Raw genomic sequence first — 24,270 nt, forward strand, 5'->3', positions numbered from 1 at the left:
CTTTTGCCATGGACTCATGATTAAACATGTCTCATTTGGTAACGCTGTTGAAAATGCGTGTGTGGGTTTTATGACGGTCTGCTGCAGCCCTATCAGTTGTGTCTTAAATATACAAGATTACACCGTATATGTTTGAAATTTGTGGATGCTACTGTTGAGCGTTATCTTTTGCTTTCATGGAACCCAACAATTGAATTTCTCTACTCTATCTTTCCTCTTACTGTGGTAATTTTGTAAACAATTTTTTTCATAGTATTTATTTTTTTATTTTGGCCTCTCTTAGTTCGGGATTTTTCCTTTACTATGCCTTAGATATGGTTTTACATCAATTCTAAGTTTTCTTTCTTTTTGCCATTGTTACGATTCTGCCTGCTACGCAGCCTCCCCTCCACCAGGGGTCCTCAGCAAGCATCGTTCCCAGCTACACAAGTTTCCTCATTACTAATCTGATGCCTGAGCTCAGCCTGTCCAGTCCCTCAGTGCCTCTTCAGATTGGAGCAAATGATTCAGGAACCGATGAGAAAGGGAGCAATTTTAGATCTAATTCTCAGAGGAGCACAGGATTTGGTGAGAGAGGGTAATGGTGGTGGGGCCGCTTGGCAATAGTGATCATGATATGTTCAAATTTGAATTGATGACTGGAAGGGGGACAGTATGTAAATCCACGGCTCTAGCACTAAACTTTCAAAAGGGAAACTTTGATAAAATGAGAAAAATAGTTAGAAAAAAACTGAAAGGTGCAGCTACAAAGGTAAAAAGTGTGTAACAGGCGTGGACATTGTTAAAAAAACAAAACAAAAAAACCCCATCCTGGAAGCACAGATCAAATGTATTCTATACATTAAGAAAGGTGGCAGGAAGACAAAACAATTACCGGCATGATTTAAAGGTGAAGTGAAAGAGGCTATTTTAGCCAGAAGATCTTGGTTCAAAAATTGGAAGAAGGATCCTTCAGAAGAAAATAGGGTCAAGCATAAGTATTGGCAAGTTAAATGTAAGACATTGATAAGACAGGCTAAGAGAAAATTTGAAAAGAAGTTGGCCATAGAGGTAAAAACTCATAATAAAAACTTTTTAAAATATATCTGAAGCAGAAAGCCTGCACGGGAATCAGTTGGACCTTTGGATGATCAAAAGGTTAAAGGGGCACTTAGAAAAGATAAGGCCATCACGGAAAGATTAAATGATTTCTTTGCTTCCGTATTTACTGAAGAGGATGTTGGAGAGATACCCGTTCCAGAGAAGGTTTCCATGGGTGATGATTCAGATCAACTGAACCAAATCTCGGTGAACCTGAAAAATATGGTAGGCCTGATTGACAAACTGAAGCGGAGTAAATCACCTGGACCGGATGATATACACCCCAGGGTTCTGAAAATTAAAAAAATGAAATTTCAGAACTATTAGTAAAAATTTGTAACCTATCAATAAAATTATCCGATGTACCTGAAGATTGGAAGATGGCCAATGTAACCCCTATATTGAAAAAGAGATCCAGGGGAGATCCTGGAAACTATAGACCGGTGAGCCTGACTTCAGTGCCGGGAAAAATCGTGGAAACTGTTATAAAGAATAAAATCACAAAACATTTAGATAGACATGGTTTGATGGGACACAGCCAACATGGATTTACCCAAGGGAAGTCTTACCTCACAAATCTCCTACATTTTTTTGAAAGGGTGAATAAACATGTGGACAGAGGTGAACCGGTAGATGTGGTATCTTTGGATTTCCAGAAGGCATTTGACAAAGTTACTACCCCAAACCAAATAAGCCTGATACTTCACTTTCAATGCATATCCAGCATAGCTCTCTGCTTCAACGGCAGGGGAGAAGAAAAACTAATACTTCACGCATTTCCAGCATAGCTCTCTGCTTCAACGGCAGGGGAGAAGAAAAACTGATACTTCACGCATATCCAGCATAGCTCTCTGCTTCAACGGCAGGGGAGAAGAAAAACTGATACTTCACGCATATCCAACATAGCTCTCTGCTTCAACGGCAGGGGAGAAAAAACCTGATACTTCACGCATATCCAGCATAGCTCTCTGCTTCAACGGCAGGGGAGAAGAAAAACAACCAATAAGGACTGAATAACATAGTCTGGGTAAAATAAATAAGCATGGGTGTAGCTTGCTTATTGCGGCGGTTACTACCCCTACTACCCCTAACTAATCAAGCTTGATATTTCACTCGGATGCAGCTCCATCACTGCTCTCTACATTAATGGCGGGGGTGGAAGGGAAATAGAACCAAAGAGCTAAGAGAAACAGATAAGTATGAGAAAAAAATGTGTGACGCTTGCTGGGCAGACTGGATGGGCCGTTTGGTCTTCTTCTGCCGTCATTTCTATGTTTCTATGAGAGCTTCTAAGAAGACTAAAACCATAGGATAGGAGGCAATGTCTTTTTGTGGATTGCAAGTTTGTTAAAAGACAGGAAACAGAGAGTAGAATTAAATGGTCCATTTTCACAGTTGAAGTGCCTCAGAGAACAGTGCTTTTTAATATATTTATAAATGATCTGGAAAAGGGTACGACGAGTGAGGTGATCAAATTTGTGGATGACATAAAATTATGCAGAATAGTTCAGTCTCAAGCGGATTGTGATGAATTGCAGGAGGACCTTGTGAGACTGGAAGTTTGGGCTTCCAAATGGCAGATGAAATTTAATGTGGACAAGTGCAAGGTGATGCATATAGGGAAAAATAACCTTTGCTGTAGTTACTTAATGTTAGGTTCTATCTTAGGAGTTACCACCCAGGAAAGAGATCTAGGCATCATAGTGGATAATACATTGAAATCATCGGCCCAGTGTGCTGTGGCGATCAAAAAAGCAAACAATGTTAGGAATTATTAGGAAGGGAATGGAAAATTAAAAATGAGGATGTCATAATGCCTTTGTATCGCTCCATGGTGAGACTGCACCTTGACTACTATGTGCAATTCTGGTCACTGCATCTCAAAAAGGGTATAGCTGCACTGGAGAAAGTGCAGAGAAGGGCAACCAAAATTATATGGGGCATGGAATGGCTGCCCTATGAGGAAAGGCTAAAGAAGTTAGGGCTGTTCAGTTTGGAGAAGACATGACTGAGGGGGGATATGATAGAAGTCTACAAAATCATGAAAGGACTTGAACAAGTTAATGTAAATTGGTTATTTACTCTCTCAGATAATAGAAGGACCAAGGGGCACTCAATGAAGTTAACAAGTAGCTCATCTAAAATAAATAGAAGAAAATTATTTTTTGCTCAGTGTGTATTTAAACTCTGGAATTCATTGCTAGAGGATGTGGTTTCAACAGTTAGTGCTACTGGGTTTGAAAAAGATTTGGATAAGTTCCTAGAGGTTAAATCCATAAACTGCTTTTACGGTAATTAGTAAGCAATAGTAGCTTGTGATCTAATGTTTGGGTACTTCCCAGGGACTTGTGACTTGGATTGGCCACTGTTGGAGATAGGATATTGGGCTTGATGGACCCTTAATCTGACCCAGTATGGCATGTTCTTATATAACCCTTTTCTTGTGAGGGGCATTTCCTGTAAGGGCACACAAGAATTTAAATTGTTTGGGGCTATTTTTCCTTTGCCCAGGTCTCCACCACTTGAATTACCCCATGGGTGAGTTCTTTCTATAGGGGAAAGCAGATGCTTGTGGCCCAGGCAGTGAGGGGGCTTCCTTTCTGGTGTGCAGCTGGTTAGTGTAGATCTCTTACACTGATCAGGACAAGAAGTGCAGGACACAGGATTGGGTGTTCAAAATTAACTTTACTGATTTAATGAAAAGATAATCAGCAACCAGGTGATGTCAATGTCTGTTCAATGACTGTCCTTTTTCTCTCTCTGTGTAAGTGCTGACCCCCGGGGTCCTGGGGATTTCCTAACTCCCTCACAGTGAGAGCTTAGGGGTCTCCTACTCCTGAAGGGTCCCAGATGGGAAGGGATCCCCTTAGATTTTCTCAATCATACCTGGATCCAGAAGACTTCATACAATGATCCAACCCGTGCTTGTGACCTGTTCAGAGATCCTATAGGGTCTTCACTGATGATCCTCAGTTTCTTATTGGTGATTTTTTTTTCTGCTGATCCTCCCAGAAGGGAAGGTAGCATATCACTCCCAATGAGAGAAGGGGTAAACAACTCCCTTCACCTTCAATAGGATATCTCACAGACTGTTTCAATTTCTTCTGAACCCACTTTCCCTGCAGTTCCTTCTTTGTTCCTAAGAGTGCTGACAGGGTTTAGTAACCTGGCGTCTGGATCCAGGGGGGCAGTCTTTCCTCAGAGCTCCAGGCTGTAACCAAGGAAAAATAGTCCTTACTACAGTCCAAATCCTTATACACTTTCTTGATTTCTCTCTACTAGTACTTAACCTGGCAGAGAGTGCACAGGCAAGTGTTCCTCAAAAGTAGCCAGGCAAAGCAGTAGGCCTCACCAAAAAAGGAAAGGGGCTCCAACCACTAGGGCTCCTTTCTCCTCAATCTCTCTCTTTCAACTCCTCCTGAATCTAGCCCTAGTCCCCTACCTTATAAAGGAGGAGCAGTAACATGATATTCCATCTAGCTAGTTGTTTTTCTACAGAGACTAAGTCAACCCTTAGGGTTGACTGCACTTTGAGTATTATGTGCGGTTCTGATCGCCTCATCTCAAAAAAGATGTAGCAGAGCTAGAAAAGGTATAAAGAAGGACAACCAAAATGATAGAAGGGATGAAATGGCTCCCTTATGAGGTAAGGATAAACAGGTTAGGGCTCTTCAGTCTGAAAAAGAGATAGCTGAGAGGAGATATTGATAGAGATTTATAAAATCATGAGTGGGGTGGAACAGGAAACAGTTAGTTGTTTACTCATTCAAATAGTATTAGGAATAGGGGTCACTCCATGAAGCTCATAGATAGCATATTTAAAACAAATCTGAGAGAGTGTTTTTTCACTCAACACACAAACTATGGAATCCATTGCCAGAGGATGTGGTGAAAGCGTTAGTGTAGCTGGGTTCAAAAAGGGTTTGGACAAGTTCTGGAGGAAAAGTCCATAAACTACTATTTATTTTATTTATTTATTTATTTATTAATTATTTTTTATATACCGACATTCGATCTGAGATATCACATTGGTTTACATTCAGGTACTGTAGGTATTTCCCTATCCCCAGAGGGCTTACAATCTAAGTTTGTACCTGAGGCAATAGAGGGTAAAGTGAGATATTCAATCCCACCTTACTTTTTCTTGTGCTACAAAAAAGAATTAGCCATGTAGACTTGAGAAATCTACTACTTGCTCCTGGTTATGAGCAAGAAAGATTGGATCTATTCTTTGGGATCCTACCAGCTACTTGTGACCTGAATTGGCTACTGTTGGAGACAGGATGCTGGGCTTGATGGACACTTTATTCTAACCCAGTATGGCATTTCTTATTTTCTGGCTAGGTTTTGCATCCACGGCCTGTAATTTGTTCAGTAGAAATGTTACCACATAAATCTCCTAAAGCTATAGGCAATCTGGAATGTTCTTAAAGACTTTCAGAGATCAGTTAGCCAACAAAATTATTCTAATTTAGACAATCCAAGTGTCATGTTTTATGTCAACAAGCAGGGAGGCTTTAATTGTTCTGATATATAAAGCATCCAAGGACCCATTAGAATGTTCCTCATATAGACCCTTCTCATTAATCAACACTGATATAAAGCTTCTAATGAAAGTTTACAATTTAGGTTGGAGATACCATGCTAAATTTACTTTATTCTGACTAAACAAGGTTTATCAAGGGCTGCTCATCCACAAATAACACGAGACGCTTATTTTAATATATTTCATTTAACCTCTAAAAAAAAAAAAAAGTGGTTGCGGGGGGCAGTAATTTCTGTGGATGCAGACAAGGCCTTCGATGGTGTCTCCTGGTCTTACCTGTTTTCTATATTGAATCATTGTTGCCTTCCAGAATCATGCATAGCTTGGTTACATGTGCTATATACTGTACCAATCCCACCACAAAGGCATTGTCTAATGGTGTAATTTCTGCATCTTTTAAAATACAGGATCGAGGCAGAGTTGCCCTTTATCCCGCTTATTATTTGATCTTACGATTGAGCAATTGGCTCAAGTCATATGGTGTTCAGGGGGCCATTGAGGGATTTCGATATAATGATGCTTTTCATAAGATATCCTTATATGCAGATGACACTTTACTATATATGACCAGCTTAACAAGATTGCTGCCAGCATTGATAGAGCTTATAGATAGGATTGGTGAGATTTCAGGATATTTTATAAATTATTCCAAATCTGGTTTATGTTGATGGACCCAAACAGAAGACACCTTAGAGAGATCGATAAATTCCAGAAAGCTAGTTTGGGGTTTAGGTATCTTGGCATCCGAGTACCAAGAAATCATTCAAATTTGTACAAAGACAATTATATTCCCATCATTAACAAAATAAAGGCAGATCTTCATAATTGGTCTTTTGTACCAATCTCCTTGCTTGGCTGAGTAAACTTGATTTAAATGGCCATACTACCAAGATTCATACACCTTCTATGCAGTGTTCCCATAACTGTGTTACAGACTCTTAGAGGGGCGGAGGGTTAAGTATCCCAGGCTCAAATATGATGTTTTGGTCAAGCCCAGGGAAGTGGATGGACTGGGACTTCCGAATTTCCAATGGTACTTCTGGGCATGCAGGCCGACTTGCCTATATGTGTGGATTGTGACTGACCCCCCACAATAAGAACATAAGAACATAAGAAAATGCCATACTGGGTCAGACCAAGGGTCCATCAAGCCCAGCATCCTGTTTCCAACAGTGGCCAATCCAGGCCATAAGAACCTGGCAAGTACCCAAAAACTAAGTCTTGGGTGTCATTGTTTGGGGGGTGGGGGGGATCAGGGGGTGCAGTCTAGCATATGTCTTGGTCCTCTAATATACTACAGCAAGTTGTCCAGAGTCATCCGATAATAGCACACACGAGTATGGAGGTCACTAAAGCAACAAATTAATTCTCTAGATGTTCCCAGATCATATATGATTTTCCTTGATATGAAATCTACATCTTTTTCAATGCAGCTACCTAGATTACCCTTATTCATCAATGGAATTTGTTTGGGCAATGAACTTGATAAAAATTTAAAAAAAAAAAAAGCTTGGAAATCTATATGAAAAATGACATGGTAAATTAATATATGTAGTAAGGGGCAGGAACTATTGTATACATTGTTATACAGAATGTATCAAACACCAGGTATTTTTTTGTTTTTTGCTAATCTTAGCAATGCTAGTAAATATTGGTGGCAAGACTGTGGGCAGATCAGAAACGTAAATGCACATGTAGTGAGACTGCAGGGAAGTACAGTCATTCTGGACAGAAGAGACAGAGACATCTCCCAAATTTTTGGTAATCAACTTGTGGGGGATGCAGATTTGTATCTTTTGGGGCAATGGCCCAACAGATGGGATATGAAAGGCAACAGGAAGCTAGTCTGAGGACCTCTCCACACTGCAAGACTGACGATTGCCCAAATGTGGAAACCTTTCCCCACAGATCAGATGTTGGGAAAATAAGGTGGTAGATATTCCTATGATGGAAAAGCTGACTTGTAAGCTTCGAAACCAGGTGTATATTTATAGGAAACTATGGGATTCCTATTAGACTTGGAGAGGTGAAGACTTGAATATCAGAGTTTTTTCAGTCAAGTGATATATAGGAAATGCTAGTAAATATTGGTGGCAAGAATGTGGGCAGATCAGAAACGTAAATGCACATGTAGTGAGACTGCAGGGAAGTACAGTCATTCTGGACAGAAGAGACAGATCACATCTCCCCAATTTCATGACCTTTATAATATGGACAATTTTCCCTAGATGTTTCTTAGGTGCCAACATTGTTTCTAGTACTATAGAAAACTGGTGGTACTTGTATTCCAGTTCATCCTCTGTGTTCCCATAGTTTACAGAGGCACTGTAGGGTACAAAATCAACATAGGTTGATATTGTAGATTTGGACTTGAGTAGCAGTTTTCTTATTTCTGAGAGCTTTTCAAGTTCTTTTGTCATCAGCTGAAGTGCATAAGTACAGTTAATAGCTTCTGGGTATTCACTAGACGCCAACGGAACCACCATATCACCGCCAACGGAACCACCGCCAACCCATTTCAGTGAGCCCTTTCCTGCGCAAAGGAAAGGGAACTCTCCCCGGGTGTAGCCAGCTTATCTCTTAGCACCCGTTGACCCATGTTGAACCGCTGTTCACATGGAAATCTCCCCCACGTCGACTCACCACTCTTGAAGGCTCGAGTTCCACTCTAAGGGCCATTCTAGGGAACCCTTTCCTGCGCAAAGGAAAGGGAAATCTCCCGGGTGTAGCCAGCCTATCTCTTAACACCCGCTGACCCATATTGAACCTCTGTTCACATGGAAACCTCCTCTGCCTTGGACTTCAAAATTCTCATTTGTATATCTGCTACGTCCACCAGATTTTAAAAGACCAGCGAGAGCTTACTAGAAGCCAATGGAAACACCCCACTCAAGGGGCGAACCCATTCTAGGGAGCCCTTTCCTGCACAAAGGAAAGTGAACTCTCCCCGGGGCCAGCCTGTCTTGCTCCTATCAAAACCACAGGGACCAGACTACCTCCGCTCTGCCAGCCTGTCTTGCCCCTATCAACAAATTGGTTTTTCCCCCTATGAAACTAATTTGGGTCCTGGCGAAACGAAAATCGAATTGAAACAAATTTTTTCCTTCTGCACATCCCTAGAGGACATAGTATCCTGATTTTCTTGCAGAAAGCAGAGTTCCTTACCTGTTACAGGTGTTCTGAGGACAGCAGGATAAGTAATCCTCACAAAAATCTACCCACCTCCCCATGGACTTGACGCCTCCAATTTTAAGCCAAATCTTAATTGAGAGGACACCCATGAGCACACTGTAGCATGGGAACTCCTGTACATGCTTAGTAGAGCCTGTTCAAAGAATTTTGAAGAGCTTTGTAACACAGCTCTGATACCTAACTCCATTGGTGATGTTACCTAAATGTGAGGACTGTTTATCTTCTATCCTCTGAGAACACTTGTTACAGGTAAGGAACTCTGTTTTCTCAGACTGCAGAAGGCACAGCACTGTGATCTTGCAGGCAGTACAAGAGAGAAGGTAGGATGACTACAATCCCTGCTACTCCTGGGGGTTAGAAACTATCAAGCTGATTCAGTAAAAGGTGTGGGAGAGCCGGCGCTCTGAGTTGAGTGCCCACTCTCTCAACGCGTGCCCAGGCACCTCTCCGGGGTGCATGATTCTGTATTTAAATGAGGCCCAGCGCTAACAAGTAGGCGTTAGGGACAATAGCTGTCAGCGGGTCCGACAACTGACGCTCAATTTTATTCGGCGTTGGTTTTTGAACTCGCTGACAGCCACAGGTTTGGGAAAACGGATGTCGGCAAATGGTGTGTCCATTTTCGAACCTGCCGACTGCAGGCAGATTTTTTAAATTTTAAATTTTTGGTTTCTCCAACTTAATATCGCTGGGATATTAAGTTGGAGGGTGTACACCCTTGGCAGGCGTTAATTTCTGAGAGTAAAATGTGCAACTGACTAATAGGCTCATCAACATGCATGTGATGGGTGCTATTAGTTTCGGGGGGGGGGGGGGGGGTGTTGGCCACGCGTTTTTCATGCCCTATTACAGTAATAAGGGGTAATAGCATGTCTAAAATGTGCAGCCAAACTGGGGGACTAAATGGTGCGCTCAGCCGAGCGCACTGTTCTGTATCAGCTTGTAAGTAACTTTAAAAGAAAACTGAGTTTGGGGAGATCTAAGGTGGCACTGAGCTGCTAGCAAATGCACTGTGGAGCACTGGGCTGCCCTTGAACACTGTGATGATGAAAAGAAAAGTGAGAGCTCATCCCTCCCAACTGCTGCATGCTTTTGTGCATTGATTTGTGACCTGCAGCATTGATGTCAGTCCATTGGATACCTCTGTGGTTGGGGTTGGTATGGGAGCAGTTTCTATACCGAAGCTTGAAGACTTTCTGTAAAACTTGATAGCTGTGTGCTGTCTCCTGTGCTGGGATGGGATCTGTGGGCTGAGTCACTAAGTACTCCAGCTGTGACAGGATCTATGCTGGGTGTCACATCTGCTGAAGAGGGTTATCTAACCTGTTGACTCAAAGGGGAGATTTTGGGGAATGTGTGAGGCAAAGCTTAGAGCCCAGGAGTGGGGCTACTGCTGGGCTGGGAGCTCTCATGTAGCATAGTCAGAGACGTGTTTCTCAGCAGTAGATGGCACTTGGATAAGTGTTCAAATCGTAACGCTTTTAAAAGCAGGCAGCTTTAAAAGTGATGATATTGCAGTTCCACACACCGCTCAGCGATGGTTAGTGCATTACGATTTGAACACTTATCCAAGTGCCATTTACTGCTGAGAAACCCGTCTCTGACTATGCTACATGAGAGCTCTGAGTTTATCTAAGCCAATTCAAGTGCCTTTTAAGCCCCTGAGGCAGCTCTTTGAGTGAAACTCGACCAGAGTCGGGCAAGATTCAATAAAGTCCTTCTTTTACATCGATCCATCTACTTGTTTGTTACTGGCGGAAAACAATTTGGAAAAATTAGCCTATCAGTCACAAACAATCTAATAGTCATGGACATTTATCCCCTAAATTCCATCCATCCACCCACCCAAAAGCTCATAACTTCAAGAAAAAATCTGTATAACAGTTCTGTTAATCAGGAAATACTCCAAATGAGTAGGGCTCAATAAGATGAATTTGTTTCTAGATTTGGCAGTATATTTAATTTAATTTAATGACTTGTGTTCCACATCTCAAACTCTGGGGTATATTTGCTAAGTGACGATAAGGGTGTATTGTGTGAAAAACAGTGTTTATTGCGCAATATACCATGATATTTAGGTCTAAAACCACTCTTATTATAATTAGCTGCTTTGCATGTGATACGCATGCAAAGCAGCTAATGCAAATCCAATAAGACGGCTTGCAAAAAATAACACAAGCCCAGTGCTCCAGGAAATGAAAAGGCTACTACAGCCTAAAATAGTGAACCTCCGCAGAGGTCTGAGTAGAACTTTGCCCTCCTCCCACCGCCTGTAGAGGTGGCTTAAACGTAAGAAAAAAAAGGTTTTTGAATCCCGTGATGCCTGACCTTTCCCAAAATCAATTACCCCCCAGATTTCAACCCCACCAAGGCATTGTACCCCTGGACCCCCATACCTTTAATTAAGATCTTTGTAGTCTAGTGGGCATCCCTGGGTCTTTTGGGGCCCAGAGCACCTCCCCTAGGCTCCAGGCCAGCCATCACCATCTTTCAAAATGGGGCTGGCTCTGGAATTCGTTGCCGGAGGTGTGGTTAAGGCAGTTAGTGTAGCAGGGTTTAAAAAAAGGTTTGGATCAGTTCCTGGAGGAGAAGTACACAAACTACTATTAATCAAGTTGACTTAGGGAATAGCCACTGTTGTTACTGGCATTAGTAGCATGGGATTTGTTTAATGTTTGGGTACTTGCCAGGTACTTGTGATCTGGATTGGCCACTGCTGGAAACAGGATGCTGGGCTTGATGGACCCTCAGTCTGACCCAGTATGGCAACTTCATATGTTCTTATATTCTAATACAGTAAATACCACTCACCTAAAGGTTACTAAACCACACTACAAACTGACCCATATCTGCAGTCATGCACATTGCTTACAAAAGGAATGCAACTTAAATATCAAATTTTATGCATAAAATTCAAATATGTTAGTCAATTCACTGCAGACAATGTATTCTTCAAAATGCCATTCTACAATAATCAGTCCATTACTTTATCTATATACTACAGTTTATTAACTTGAATCAAAACAAGTGCTAGATTAGTTGCAATGCAAGTCCTAACGAAAAGGCCTTTGTTTCATCCGTTATCAGACTTCCTCAAGGAACTATAATTTTCTCAATGAAAGCATGATCAATGGACAAAATACTGAACCTAAGTTTACGTATAAGATTCCTCTTAGATTTGTCTTAATGTTGATCCCCAGACAATTTAGATCATCAAAACATAGCTATAAAAATTCAAAAAGAAAATTACTGCCATGTTAAACTATTTAATTCTGAGATTCATAGGTTAAAAGAAGACAAAGATGCCAGACTTTTTAAACCGGTGTCTCATGGAGTGGTATCTACTTTCTGTATAGAAACCTCCAATGCCGCATATTCCCACAGAAGAATAAATCACTCTTTAAACAGCATGTTGCCACTGACAAGAAAACAGCCAAGACTATCTGTTTATAACAACCAAGGATCAAATGGCAGACTTGAACAATAAACAGTAATGACTTTAGTCTATACTACCCCCATAAATTGTTCTTGTGGATTAGTTCTCTACCTTTCACAAGCGGCGGGTAAATATCTGGTCAAAGTTAAGTATGCTGAAACTGTCCGGTAGCTTATTGAAAATATCCGGTCGCTTAACCGGAAGTGCCCTTTAAAAATGAAAACCTTTGAAAGGTGAAGCTTTATTGTCCCAATGGAAGAAGACAAAAGGCCACCAAATAAATAAGCCTTATTCAATCCATTGGGGTGAACAGTATCCCAATTGAAGATATAAAATTGTTTCCTCTGACACAGGACCCACGATATGTTTCCCCTTCTATTGAAAAGTGTTTGCTGGATAACGAAAAATTTCAAATCTGTGATCATATGATTGTATTTAAGTCAGTGTTGTACTAATGGGGCATCTGGCTTTATTTTTTGTCTGATTGCAGCTTAGATTTTGTATTATACGGGTCTTTATGGCTCTTTTAGTGTGACCAATCTAAATTTTGGAACAAGGTCAAATGATCGCATATATTACTTGAACAGTATTACAATTAAAATGACCTCGACATTGGTATGCGGCGAGTGGGATGATGAAACCAACTGATTTGGAGGATGTGTGGACACCCTACACATTTGTCACAAGGAGATTGTCCCGGAATGGAATGATCTACCTGGTAAAATGTAGAGGAAGTATTCACCAACCAGTCTCTAAGGTTTCGTCCATGCTTGTTAACAACAGTGGGTGTTTCCTATATCATCAAGGGATAAAACATTCCAGTGCTTTAAAATGATGTCTTGACTTTAACGTGTGTACATGGAAAAAGGTAACACATGTATGAGGCGATCCGAGGAATTTCTGTGCAATGACTGCAGGATTAAATCCCTATTTGCATGACTGTCTCGTTTGAAGATCTGCTTGATTGTTTTATGGAGGTACCCTCTCTGACTGAACCTCATACTTATATATTCTACATACTCGGAGTAGGCATAAAAACCTCCCCTCAGGGATGTTCTCTTTTATTTTTTTAAACTTTTTATTTATGCATTTTTATATAACTTTTTCCAAGAATACACTTGAAAAGGGGAAAAAACAAGATTGCAGATATGACATAAAATAGATTACAAGAGAAACAGGAAAATAAGCATATCCAATTTGATCCAAGTCCTCAATAAAGAGATCAATACTAATCATCAGGAAAAATCTTACAAAGAAATAAGAAAGCTGTCAGAAAGATCACAGATCTAATACAGAATCAAATTTCCTGCTATAGCAAAAAGAGAGAAGGAACATTTCATGAAGGATTAAACTCAGAAGAATGATCATCCTACAAATGCTTATCATAAAAAAGAAATAGTCATTGAGAAGGCTGAAAAATGATATAAGATACATCTTTATATTTAGCAAGACATTTGCAGGGGTATTTAAGGAAAAAAGAAGCACCTATTTGTACAACTCTGGGTCACATAATAAGAAATTGTTTCCTCCTCTTCTGTTTTGCCTTGAGATATCCGGAAAGACTTTAACCTTACAGTCTAAGAAACCTTCTGTGCAATGTTGAAAAAAAAATCTTCAATACTCAGTCTGTATCCAGCTGGAATATAAAAGAGACGAGCAGTGGTTGCAGAACTAGCTAATTCAGTATCTGATGTCTGAAGAAGTGTGACAGTATATTCAGATTATTTGTATTAATAGGTATTGGAGCTTGAGTTCCCATATCTACATTTTTCATCTTTCTTGAACGTTGGCAAATATATTTTGGAAATTGGAGGAACAGCTTGCTCAGGTAACTTCAATTTCTACAACAGATTTCTTTTAAACAGGGCCTTAGGTCAGGTTTTCCTACCGGTGTGCTGCGGCAGTCTGGTGTGCCACAGTGTGTCCCCAGTTGTGCCGCAGCTGCAGAGCCCATCCTGCAATTCATATTTAAAAAATCAACGCCGGGAGTGAGCCACAAAAAGCACCACTCCCATAATGCCTGACCTGCAGATGTAGGCGTGCATGTGCACTGCTGCTGAGGACCATGTGGGTGCATATGCGCGGCAGACTCATGGCCGCTGAGTGTGTGCAGTAGGAGGGATTAGGCTCATGGCCCGCAGGGGGGGAGAGGTGGGAGAAGGAGAGAGAGAGAGCACACTGTAAGAGGGAGAAAATGACTATATATATATCTACCACAGTAAGAGGGGCAATTTCAACTTAGGGTGGGTTTTGGGGGGGAGGGGGGCAGAGTTACATTGGTCTGCCTAGGGCGCCACAGCCCCTTGCACCAGCCCTGCTGCTGGTGCAGTTGGAGGAGGAGCAGGGCAGCACACAGTAGAGCTCACAACCTGCACAAAAGTAAGTGAATGCTACTAAATAAAAAATCAACGCCGGATCAGCGTTCAACTGGTTCAAATCGTTTCTAGAAAACAGGTTCTACAAGGTCAAAGTAAACAACAAAGAGTCTCACCCCATAGAATCCAAGATGGGGGTACCGCAAGGATCCTCTTTCACCCACTCTTTTCAATATCTATCTTCTCCCGCTCTGTCACCTTCTTACAAACCTCAAGCTAACACACTTCCTATACGCGGATGACATACAAATTCTCATCCCGATAGTGGAATCTCTACACAAAACTATGTCATATTGGAATAATTGCCTCGCAGCAATCAACAACCTACTCGCCAGCCTCAACCTGGTCTTAAACACAAACAAAACTGAAACCCTCCTTATAGCTCCTGATAATTACCTCCCACCCATCTATCCAACAGCTAGCCAATGTCCTGTCACCTCCACTTCGCCACAAGTAAGAGACCTGGGAGTACTTCTGGACAACAGACTCAGCCTCAACAAGTTCGTAAATAACACCACGAAAGAATGCTTCTTTAAATTGCAAATACTAAAAAAAACTAAAACCACTACTACACTACAGAGACTTCCGCCTGGTTCTACAGTCCATCATACTCCCAAAACTGGACTACTGCAATTCTCTCCTTCTGGGCCTGCCCGCCTGCACCACCAAACCACTTCAGATGGTCCTGAACGCCACGGCCAGAATTCTCACAAACACCAAAAAAGGGGAACATATCACCCCCATCCTCCAGCGCCTTCATTGGCTACCAATTAAATACAGGATTCACTTTAAAACCATTATGATGATACACAAAGCCCTACATAACATTGCTCCTCACAACTTAACTTATCAACTCCAGCTACACACCTCCAAGAAACCGACCAGAAGTGCGTATTAGAACATGCTAATCACCCAGCCGGCAAAAACCTCCCTGAGGAAACGCGCACTATCCACAGCGGGCCCCACACTCTGGAATTCACTCCCTCCAGACCTTCGCCTTGAACCTTGCCATAATACATTCAAAAAGAAACTAAAGACTTGGTTTTTCACACAAGCATTCCCGGAGAACTAAGAGCAGGAAGATCTACTATATCAGTTTAGTCTCTGACAGCTTAGCTTTTGGCCCCTCCCCCCTGTACATAAGTTCCTGAAGAATTCGTTACTGAAACCTAATCAGTCATATTGTTTTACTGTAAGCTCCTCTAAGTTCATTTATGCTCCATTAAGCTCCGTTTTTGCCCCTTTATGTTTCTCTGTTAATTGTTACAATGTAAGCCGCCCTCGAGGCGACAGTTTTACTTCCTTGTACACCGGTGTGATATGTATATTATACAGGAACGTCGGTCTATAAAAACTAAACATAAATAAATAAATAAATACGGGGTAAGTAAGGAAACTGTTTTAAGGGTCTGCAGTGTACTTGTATGGCTTGAGATCCTTCCTAGTTCTCTCTGTGCCCCTCTGTCCACCAAACCCAATCTACAGAGCTCTTTTTTGACCTTAGCTCCATTGTCCCGTCATAGCCTTCCCCTTGCTCTTCCATTCCATCATACTCTTCCTTTTTTCCATCCACAGAGGAATAGAATGGGGCAATGGATCTGAGGGCCACAGTTTAAGCAAATGTAAAAAATAGAGTACATTTTGGGGTTTTATCATTAATAATGTGCTGGGGCCAGTGAGCTGTGTGTTGTGCAGAGGGGGAAGGACAAGGGGCAGTGGTCTGGTATGCCTGGAATTATTTTTGTTTATATAAGTTTGCCTTGGGTTGAAAAAGGTTGGGAGGCACTACCTTAGGTAGTGAAAGTGGCAACCTAGGAAAATTAATAAACCTGAGATTTCTCCCTTTCAAAGAGTTCTCAAATTTTTCTAATCTGTTAACACCAAATTTTCCTTCATTAAGGATTCCTGTAATGGTGTAACATAATCCATCTCTTGCTTGAGTTTATCGATTTGTTGGCTCATATTAGATTTTGAAACCTCCAACATTTGCACACAATTTTCAAAGTCTAATGATTTTACAACCATTGGATTCAATTGTGCAGTAATAGAATGTCCAAGGCCTTCTATGACTTTCCATATAGATTCCAGCTTAAATTGAACTGGCCTTATCAAGGAGAAGTGTTCTGAAGCTGTCAATACATCAGACACCGGGGAAACCATCAAAGAAGAAACTTCTGCAACCCTTCTCCTATCTTGAGAAGCAGGAACAACCCCCGAATCACAGGTGATGTTTTCTGGGAACAGCACAGACACTCTACATGACTCATTCTTCTCTGCTTGGAAGACTGTTGTGTCTGTGTCATCTGCTGGCAACACATCCAGAGGCAGGGTCAGTTCACGGGCTGCAGCTAGGTTGGGGGGCGGGGGTCCTGATGGTAAACCCGCCTAGCAGGTCAATAGTCTCGGGCATCGGTTCACTTTTAGAACTTTCGTCAAAGTACGTGGATTCCTTTTTACAACTATTGGTCCCTTGCAGTCAATCCTATATTCAGGATGCAACCCATCTACTGCAGGAATTGAAATTGATTTCTTCCTATGCAGAATCTTGGCTACTTGCTTCTGCTGACATTTCAGCACTGTATACCAATATACTCCAAACCTTAGCAGTCATCATAGAGGATGCTCTCAGTTCCATTGCCCTTACTGACCATCAAATCTTCATTAAGGGTCTTTCTGAGATAGCTCTCACAACAATTGTTTTCCAGTTTTAATCTATGCTATACCACAAAATTAAAGGTTCAGTCTTGGGAGCAACCATGACCCATTCAGTGGCCTGCCTTTATGTGGCTTCCTTTGAGCATAAACATGTACTGTATATACTTCCCCTATTTGGAGGTATATTAAGCTGTGAGAAGATTATTGACAACGTGTTCTTGATTTGAACATATGAAATCCTTTCTGAATTTTTTGCCTGGTTAAATCTTCAGGATACAAATATGCAATTTTCTTTTGTCAGTGATAACCAGAAGATATCCTTTTTGGACACCGTTATTTACAGACACCAAGTTTTGTTGAATAGCACTATTTTTCACAAATTGACTGACAAATTCTTTACTGTCTTACACCAGTCATCATCCTCACTGACTCAGAGAGTCTGTGGGGCAGATTTTATGCCTACGCCCGAGTATGCACTTTCGCACAGAAATTCCCCGGATTGCCTTTGTGCGTTATCTTTTTCCACATGTACACATGAAGTTCAAGCCATCATTTTAAAACACTGGAATGTTTTGTTCATTCATGATAACATTTAAGGAAGCACCCATTTTTGCTAACAAGCGTAGATGAAACCTTAGAGATTGGTTGGTGAATACTTCTACATTTTACAAGACGGATCATTCCATTCAGGGTCAATCTCTTTGTAACAAATGTGTAGTGTGTCCATACATCCTACAAATCAGTCCGTTTCCTCATCCCACTCACCCCATTGTACACCAATATATGTGATCATTTGCCCTTGTTCCAAAATTTGCATCGGTCGCACAGAGAACTATTAAGACCCGTATAATACAAAATCTAACTTGAATTTGGACACAAAAAAAATAGATGTCCCATTAGTACAACATTGACTTCAATACAGTCATATGATAATGGTTTTGAAATTTGTTATACAGCAAATGGGTCCTGTGTCAGAGGAAACAATTTTATATCTTCAAATGGGATACCGTTCACCCCAATGGATTGAATAAGGCTATTGAATGAGAAGATTTTAATAAACACATTTATTCGGTGGCCTTTTGTCTTCTTCCATTGGGACAATAAAGCTTCACCTTTCAAGGTTTCCATTTTTAAAAGGCACTTCCAGTTAGGCGACCGGACACTTTCAGCATACCTAACTTTAACCAGATATTTACCTGCCACTTGTGAAAGGTAGGGAACTAATCCACAAAGTTTATTGGTGTAGTATAGTCTAAAGTCATTACTGTTTATTGTTCAAGTCTGTACATTTGATCCTTGGGTGTTATAAACAGATGGTCTTGGTTGTTTTCTTACAGTGGCAATATGTGGTTTTAAAGAGTGATTTATTCATCTATGGGAATATGCAGCATTGGAGGTTTCTAAATATAAAATAAATACCACTCCTTGAGATGCCAGTTTAAAGGTCTGGCATTTTTGTCATCGTCTCACCTATGAATTTGAGAATCAATTATCTAGTTTAACATGGCAGTAATCATTTTCTTTTTGAATTTTTATAGCTATGTTTTGATGATCTAAATCATCTGGTGATCAACACAAATCTAAGAGGAGTCTTATTATTTTCAATCCTTTGGTTCAGTATTTTTTCCATTGCTTATGTTTTCATTGAGAAAATTACATTCCCTTGAGGAAGCCTGGTAACTGGTGAAACAAAGGCCTTTTGTCAGGACTTGAATCAACATGCGTGCTGGATTAGTTACAATACAGGTCAATAAATGAATTGTATAGTGTATAGATCGGGTAATAATGGATTGATTGTGGCATGACATTTTGAAGAATACATTGTCTGCTATGTATCGACTTTAACATATTTGGATTTTATGTATAAGATTTGATATTTAAATTGTATTCCTTTTGCGAGCAACTTGTATATTATCTTTTTGCATTGTGTATGATTAAGTTGAATGAATGTGTATGACTTTAGATATAGGTCAACATGTAGTGTGATTTTAGTAATGTGTAGGTTAGTGATATTTACTGTATTATGTTTATATGCTTTTGTAAGCAGTAATAAAGATGTGATTTTTGTTTAAAAATACATGGGTTTTCTCTTTTTTTATATATATAATAGGGAGCATTTTGATTTTGAAAATTTTTTTCAGTACAAAACAGTTCTTATGTATGTATATATGCATGTGTGTGGGTATGTATTAAGTAACCCATCTTGAAGGAGGCCCCAGCTCAAAAAGTCTACTTACCACTGCCCTAGTGGAAAGGCGGGACAAGAGAGATATAATAGAGGTATTTAAATCCCTCCAAGGTATCCAATGCATAGGAGGCAGGCCTTTTTCAAAACAAAAGAGGCTCTGGCATTGAGGGGTCATGGGTTGTGGATGAAAGGGGATAGATGCAGAAGTAATCTAAGCAAATATATGTATATATAGAATTTTTTTATTTTTTTTTGTACAGAAAAGGTGACAGATGCATGAAACAGCCTCCTGGTGGAGGTTGTGGCACCAAAGAGTGTCTGAATTTAAAGAAAGCATGGGAGAAATACAGGGGATCTCTGAAGGGGTGGAAGGGCTTATAGAGCTGAGCAGTTGGTGTGGATTGGCAAACTAGTTAGGCCATATGGCCTTTTTTCTGCATCATAGTTCTGTTTGCTGTGGGTGTGGGGGAGTGAGCATAGGTTGTGTGGGGGTTCCTGGGGGTATGAATGTATATATGTTGGGGGGTGGTTTGCATGGGCTCTGTGTTGGCAGTAATGTGTGACAGGGTTGTGTGTGTAAGCATAGTTGATGGGGTGTGTGTAGGGTAGCTTGTGAATAGAGAAGCAGCCATTATTTATATGTCTTGGAGGGGGTAGGTGTGAGCTGAGGGCAGATATTTGTGTGTGGCGGGAGAGGTACATTTGTGTGTGGGGAGTGGGGTATGTGTGTGGGTGGTATATGGTTGTGTGTGTGTACTTTGAAAGTATAGGGGAGGTGGCTTTGAAGGTACTTTTTGGTGCCACCCTTTGCCAACTGCTTCAATTATTTTTCTCTCTGTGTTGCTCTGTGTAAAAGTGCTGGAAGGATGAGGAGGAGGGAGGCTTTTGGTGAAGTGGTCAACATTTTAACAATTTTAACAACTTCTAAGTTTCCCACACAAAACAATGGACATTTTTTTTTTTGAAGGCCGATGACTGAAAAACTGATGTGATGTTTCTGGTCTTCAAACTTATCAGAGAGATTCCCATTTTCTTTCTGCATGCCAAATTTGGTGAATTTCCAACCCTTTTTTTTGGAGAGCTATAGTTGTACCAATGGACAGATGTACATTGATCTCTTTCATATAATTTTTTCTGGCATTCCAAAGACAAAGGCCTCAGACTTAAGACACAGTTTCTGAAAACAGTGTCTTCAGTTGAAACAATGTTATAAATGGGGGATTGGTTCCAGCACTTATGCCTGATACCCCGTTTTCACCAAAATAACAGAAAATTTAGTAAGATGTAGTACTGTAAAAAGGATAGACACATTTTAAAGCATTTTTTTTTCTTTTTCTGAAGAGGAAAGTGCCGAGTTATGCCTACTGGACACAGTTATGAGAAGAGGAAGTCCCTGGTATTCTTAGTATTGACATCAACTCGCTAGGCCTCATGGTCATCAGTGCACATATGCATGCCTATTGGGAGACACTCTAGTGTTTTAAAGTGGGTGTCAGTTTAGAAATGTAACTGAATTGTAACTCGCAATGCCTTAAGTCGAGGAGATCTAGGATTGGAAAGCATAAAAAGAACCTGTAGCGTGTAAGACCCCCAAAATAAGAGTGGCTTCTTTCAGTTTTGTGCCTGTGGGAGAAATCTCTATGGCTCTCTCCAGGCACAGTCCTCAAACAGTTAACTGGGCAGTCTGATGCAAGGGTTTTATTGGGGTTGCCAGGGGTGGCCAATCCCGGTCCTCAAGAGTCAGACAGTCCTGATTTTCAGAATATCCACAATGAACATGCATGAGAGAGATTTGCATGCAAATCTGTCTCCATTATATGCAAATATATCACATGTATTGTGGATATACTGAAACCCAAACCTGTTTGTGCCTCTTGAGGACTGGAGTTGACAACCCTTGGATATGCCTTTCAGGTTGTGTTTGGGTTGAAATCTCAATTCACAAGACCAATAAATGGTGAATTCTGTGCAGGATACCTACAATATCTCCAGAGAGAGAAATTCATTCATTGCTTCCAGAAAGTTTTTCAGAAGTTCAGATTTGTTCAGCCTGCAACTAGCTTTTAAAGCTTAGAGATATATATGTTTATATAAACAAAGGGTGGACAATTCGGGCCCTCGAGGGCCACCAACCAGTCAGGTATATACCAACATCGGTATAGAAAAAAAAAATTCAGAAATAAGGTTTTCAGGATATCCCTAATGGATATGTATGAGAGAGATTTGCATGCACACTGTCTCAGTTGTGTGCAAATATGTCTCATGCATATTCATTATGGATATTCTGAAACCCCAACCTGTTGGTAACCCTTGAAGACTAGAATTGCCTACCCCTGCCTCTCTGTACTGGGGGATTGTATGTGAAACCTACAGTTGAAGATAGTCATCCCAGCTGCAGTGAAGCAGTTAACTTCCATCTGGCTATTATAGTCCTCTCGTGTACCACAGACATGAGGGGAGTACATTCACAGTAGTATTTTGGTGGAAGTCTCCATCTGGTTTCTTTCTGAAATTCAGTCTGGACTTGTGGTGTGCATATGCCAGTGCCTGTGGTTTCAGGGCTGGGAATAGTTGCAGAGAGCTCCAAGCACTTCCTTTCCTAGAAGCAGAATGAGCTGATGTTCTTACTACACTCCTGCAGAAATGCATGTTTCTATTTATTTTATTTAAAATTTCTTTTATACTGCCTATATTGGTAAGAACATAAGAAAATGCCATACTGGGTCAGACCAAGGGTCCATCAAGCCCAGCATCCTGTTTCCAACAGTGGCCAATCCAGGCCATAAGAACCTGGCAAGTACCCAAAAACTAAGTCTATTCCATGTTACCATTGCTAATGGCAGTGGCTATTCTCTAAGTGAACTTAATAGCAGGTAATGGACTTCTCCTCCAAGAACTTATCCAATCCTTTTTTAAACACAGCTATACTAACTGCACTAACCACATCCTCTGGCACTAACCACATCCTCTGGCAACCACTAACTGCACTAACCACATCCTCTGGCATAGCATGGTGCAACCATGCTAAGCAGTTTACAAATAGCATGCACAGTGGGTTAAAATCAAAACAAATAGTGCAAATAACTCAGTATAAAATACACCAACAAAGTACAGACATAATATATAAAACAAATCACAAAATAATCAAACTTACCAATGGATATGACTCAACAGATGTTAAAATATTTCAGAAATCAAGAAAAGTGCTTTCTAAACAGATTATAATTTGATGATGTGTGAAGCTCTAGAGATAGTACGTTCCAAAGAGTAGGCCCCACCACCGAAAATGCTTGACTGCGAATAGGTTAAAGACATGCAATTTTATGTGAAGGCACTACCAGAAACAATTTATCTATGGATTGCAACAATTAAGACGGAATGTATTTTACTCTAAGGCATTAAAGTCATTTTTATTTTACAAAATGCTCTCTGGATGTTGCAGATGCTCTAAACTGCATTTTTTATTCTGCATTAAAATGTGGAGGGGATTGCAAAACTGAAATATATTTTTGTTGTCTTTACAATAGGGAAGGTGGCCAGTACATTGTTGTTAGAGCAGACAGTTTCAGTTGACTTTTGACAATATTTGGGGAACTTGCTGCATTTTTTGCAAGGATACTGATGTTACACTGTGAGGTTAGCAGGTTTCCCATCATGACGTTTAGGAGCCCAAGGCTGTGCTTAACCCCATAATTACAGCCATGTCACGTCTTGGAAACCTGAGCAGCTCCACATCCCAGTGGAAATGGAGATTATTTCCTTTGGAAAAGGTTTTATGTGTTGATTCATTTCCTGTATCAATATGACAATTTCCTGCACATATTTAATGCTTTGGGCACTTTTCAGTATGTTGCCAATCAAGATCCCTTATGAAATTGCCAGTTGGCATTGTATAAATGTAGTAATCCCCCAATCTAGTTCAACTAAATAGTAGTATTCTGGTTCTATAAAAATAATCAATTCTTGGCTATAAGGCATTCTTTTGATATTGCTCCTAGTTACCCCTTCTGTCCAAATATATAGATATAAACATAGCTATATAAATTTACAATGTATGGTTTAATAGTATTTTGAATAAAAAGCATGCACCTTTTATTGTGGTCACATCCCTGTTTTTTATAAATCCCTTTCCCCAGATATCGTTTTCAGCTGTTTGTGCCATATTCATGCATGAATTTTTGTGGAAGGGTCTCCCAGTAGCACTGCAGCTCCCTTAAGTTTGAAACTGCAGAAGTGGCTAATCAGCAGGTGTTTTCCAAAACTTTAAAACAGCAATATCACCCCAGGAATTCAATGAAAATGAGAAGAAAAAGGGGTCTCAATATTGTTGAATTATCTGATTGAAAGCGTTGCTAGCACTGCTGCTTTAAGTACTGTGGGATAATACTTTTGAAATTTTGAGGGCTGCTTATTCCGCTTCTTTTGTCTCCCCTCTCTTCAATAACTGGTAATGCTTTTAATTCTGAATTCTGTTTGCATTTGTAATCTTCACTGTTTTATTCTTTCTGCATGCATGGAATGTTTTCAAAGCCGTTTTGTCTTTACTAACATGACATTGTTTTAGTGTTGCAACTGAATTAACATTACACTGATAATAGCTTTAGCAGTTCATAGAATGTTTAACTAATGTCTGGCCTTTTTTGCTAACGCTGCATGGTTGTTTTGCAACCAATCAGGACGCTTCATTGGGATACTGATCCATCAGTTCTTCAGCTCCACTCTGATTCCGATCTGGGGTATTGAATAGATTTATTACCTTCTATGTGTGTGTTTTTATAATTGTATAGCTAATGTCTTA

The 24,270-nt window shown here is 40.5% G+C and overlaps 1 protein-coding gene across 7 annotated transcripts in view; it reads left to right on the plus strand.

Annotated features, from left to right (window-relative positions):
• The window catches only part of DYNC1I2 (dynein cytoplasmic 1 intermediate chain 2), a 173,628-nt gene that overhangs the window by 57,623 nt on the left and 91,735 nt on the right, over positions 1–24,270 (plus strand). For 5 of the 7 annotated variants that reach the window (XM_029605776.1, XM_029605780.1, XM_029605781.1 and 2 more), the window contains one exon: positions 24,149–24,208. The exons of the other annotated variants lie outside the window; for them this stretch is intronic. In XM_029605776.1, the coding sequence (XP_029461636.1) occupies positions 24,149–24,208 (60 nt within the window). The remainder of the gene's footprint in view (positions 1–24,148; positions 24,209–24,270) is intronic. 7 annotated transcript variants of the gene reach the window in all.

Source organism: Rhinatrema bivittatum, chromosome 6, assembly GCF_901001135.1.
Source record: "Rhinatrema bivittatum chromosome 6, aRhiBiv1.1, whole genome shotgun sequence".
NCBI lineage: Eukaryota > Metazoa > Chordata > Amphibia > Gymnophiona > Rhinatrematidae > Rhinatrema > Rhinatrema bivittatum.